Consider the following 2,531-nt stretch of genomic DNA (forward strand, 5'->3'; position numbering starts at 1 on the left):
CATGGACAGTCGATTTGGGAAAATCTACGGATGTCCAAACTTTTGAGTTGTTAAGTTTTCAATATTTAAGAAGGGTTTCACTGGATTTGGAATTGACATAGCAAGCAAAGTGCAAGGCCCACCAAGCATACCATGCATGACAAGGTCGTAGTTTCAAGGATTATGCTTGTGGCAAAAATATTTCGAGAGCAAAAGCAATTCCAACAAGGATTGATTAAGATAGTCGCGATGTTTGGCATGCTCGACTAAGAGTAGGAGCCTTCCAGTACTATGATGCCTTCACAGATTTTTGACATGATTCCAGGCACGACCTGCTCTATTTGCGGTGACACTACACCGCGTTAGATGTTGCTAACAAGACCATCCAAAATAAGACAACATGGTTCCATCGCTTGAAGAGGGCTTGTCTGCATTGGAACCTGTGATTGCTGACATCGGGCAAGTTATTGAGCAAGGCTACTCGGCAAAGATGATGTTGATGCTCGATTTGAGGTTCATGAAAGCTCGAGCATCCCGGACATGTGATCAACACGACAAGTTTATACAGGTAAATTATGAGATAAGCATTCACTTTTACTTGTATTTATCAAACTATTCAAGTACCTGTTGAATAGTATAATATGCAAGGGCTATGAGTGATGCCGTGTAACCGCGCATATACTAGACGTGTATATGCATCCACAAGCAAGGCTTGTCCGAAGCACGATTTTTCTCCATCATCAGTACGATCAGGCATGCATGGCATGTCTTTAAAAATTATCGTGCTATGTCTAGGTCGGAGGTTTTCAGTCAATCCGGATTTGCATATACCTTTCCCATGCTTCCCTAGCCAGCTTGAATCAAGCATGGCTTGCCATATGACATGGTTCTGATGTTTCTAACAGCAAGGCTGTGTATTTCTTATGAAACTCGAATCAAGCATGGCTTGAATCCCAGCCACTTGGCTCCGAAGCACGGCTTCTCAGCGGTTGACTTTGATGCAAAAGCATAGCAAATTCGCGATGCTTTAGAATCTCAAGGATATTGGCACATCCTACAGCTCGACTTGATGCGGGGGGGCATGTTGCTCGGCATGGCCGACTTCGTGTCACTGTTTCTCGAAGTGGACAGAGGATGTTCACAACATTCTTTATGCGAAGCAAGGCTTCAATCCAGGTATATTGCATGGAAAATTTCCACGTTCGGCTTACGCTATGAGCATACAAACTTGGGAAGGATTTGGCAAAATGCTTCCAGCTTCTTTCATTACATGACAGACGAGCGTATATGATACAAGGGATGTATATTTACATCCAACAGCTCCCATCCGTGCAACAGATATGGCTACGAGCCATTATAAGCGAGTTTTGTTCCACGGACTTTTGAGTCAACTGGTGACCGCAACGACCAGGTTAGCCAATTTTATGTTCTTACTATTTTTCCATTTTTACACTTTACTTGGCAATTACTGTCATTGTGCAAAGAAAAGTGCTTTGGAAATTTTACATGAAGCACGACTTCTCCCTTGTGCCCAGGAACTGCCCAATGACTTGTCATCAAGGGCTGTGGCACACAAGTTTGCAAAAACTGGCAAAATAGGGAATATCACCTCACCGAATTCCTACCAGTTTAGATTGTGCAAGGCACTTATGGTTTTGGTTCTCACGCTTGAGACCGTTATAGTAGCCAAGGGCTTACGTTCTTGCATGCAAGGCATGCTAAGCAAGTGGCATGGATTCCACCACTTTATGCATTATGCTTCCGCTATCACACTCGCAACTCTGTCAAGGACAGACTAAGTGATGGATTGTTGAACCTGATGGTTGGTTGCTATCAACACCCAACAACACTAAAAGGAACCTAAATCTAGGACTTATTTCACAGGCAAAGTGCCAATGCTAAGTCATTTTCATACAATCACGACCCTGCAAGGCAGGTAGATCAAGATGTGGTTGTGTTTTTCTATTACCTCTCTCAAAGCGAGATTCATAGCAGAAACTTTTTGCATGCTTATAGGATACGTTGCACGTTAGGCATAAGATGCACACAAGCATGGCAATCAACTATACACGTCATAGTCGTTCAAGGAAAGTTCCACAGCCCAGCATGCTCTTCTTCTCTCTCGTTCTCTCTCTTTTAGGGAATAATGAGTCAGCCTAAGCCAAGGTGCTCTACCTCTCAGCTAGCACGTGGCTAAGATGCTATTCAAATTAGTCTTCATCGGTTCGTCCATTGAACACTCATTTGCACAAGGGCTATGAGCCACACAGGCTACGAGCTATTGTCATGCCAAGGGTAAGACCCAACTATTGGCATTCTTTCGGTGATTTTTTTCAAGAGTGAACAGATCTACCCAGGGAAGTATACATCGACGTTAATGGACGAGCAAGGGTCTTGTCATTCAGGATGTTTATAGTGTCATTTTTGCACTACACAGTAGCTGATCTCTACAAGGAAGTATAGATGCAGCAATCAGTTGAGACAGCATGGCTTTCCACAAGAGCTAGGCAGTTCACTTGTGTGGATTTCTTGCTCTCTCTATAGCACTACCG

General features: G+C 43.5%; 1 protein-coding gene across 1 annotated transcript; it reads left to right on the plus strand.

The window, feature by feature from the left end:
• Positions 1-379: 379 nt before the first annotated feature.
• Positions 380-991, plus strand: LOC147419914 (uncharacterized). Its single transcript, XM_086506088.1, has 2 exons — positions 380-547; positions 905-991. Exons 1-2 carry the CDS (start codon positions 380-382, stop codon positions 989-991), a joined length of 255 nt encoding a protein of 84 aa, XP_086362214.1.
• Positions 992-2,531: the final 1,540 nt, after the last annotated feature.

Source organism: Adiantum capillus-veneris, chromosome 29 (genome assembly GCF_014529385.1).
Source record: "Adiantum capillus-veneris isolate H3 chromosome 29, ASM1452938v2, whole genome shotgun sequence".
Classification (NCBI taxonomy): Eukaryota; Viridiplantae; Streptophyta; class Polypodiopsida; order Polypodiales; family Pteridaceae; genus Adiantum; species Adiantum capillus-veneris.

Excerpts from the sequence above, each read along its gene's own strand:
- LOC147419914 (XM_086506088.1), top strand. The coding sequence starts at position 380 with ATGGTTCCATCGCTTGAAGAGGGCTTGTCTGCATTGGAACCTGTGATT. Across the intron at positions 548-904 it reads AACACGACAAGTTTATACAG|GAAACTCGAATCAAGCATGG; the intron begins GTAAATTATGAG and ends TGTATTTCTTAT.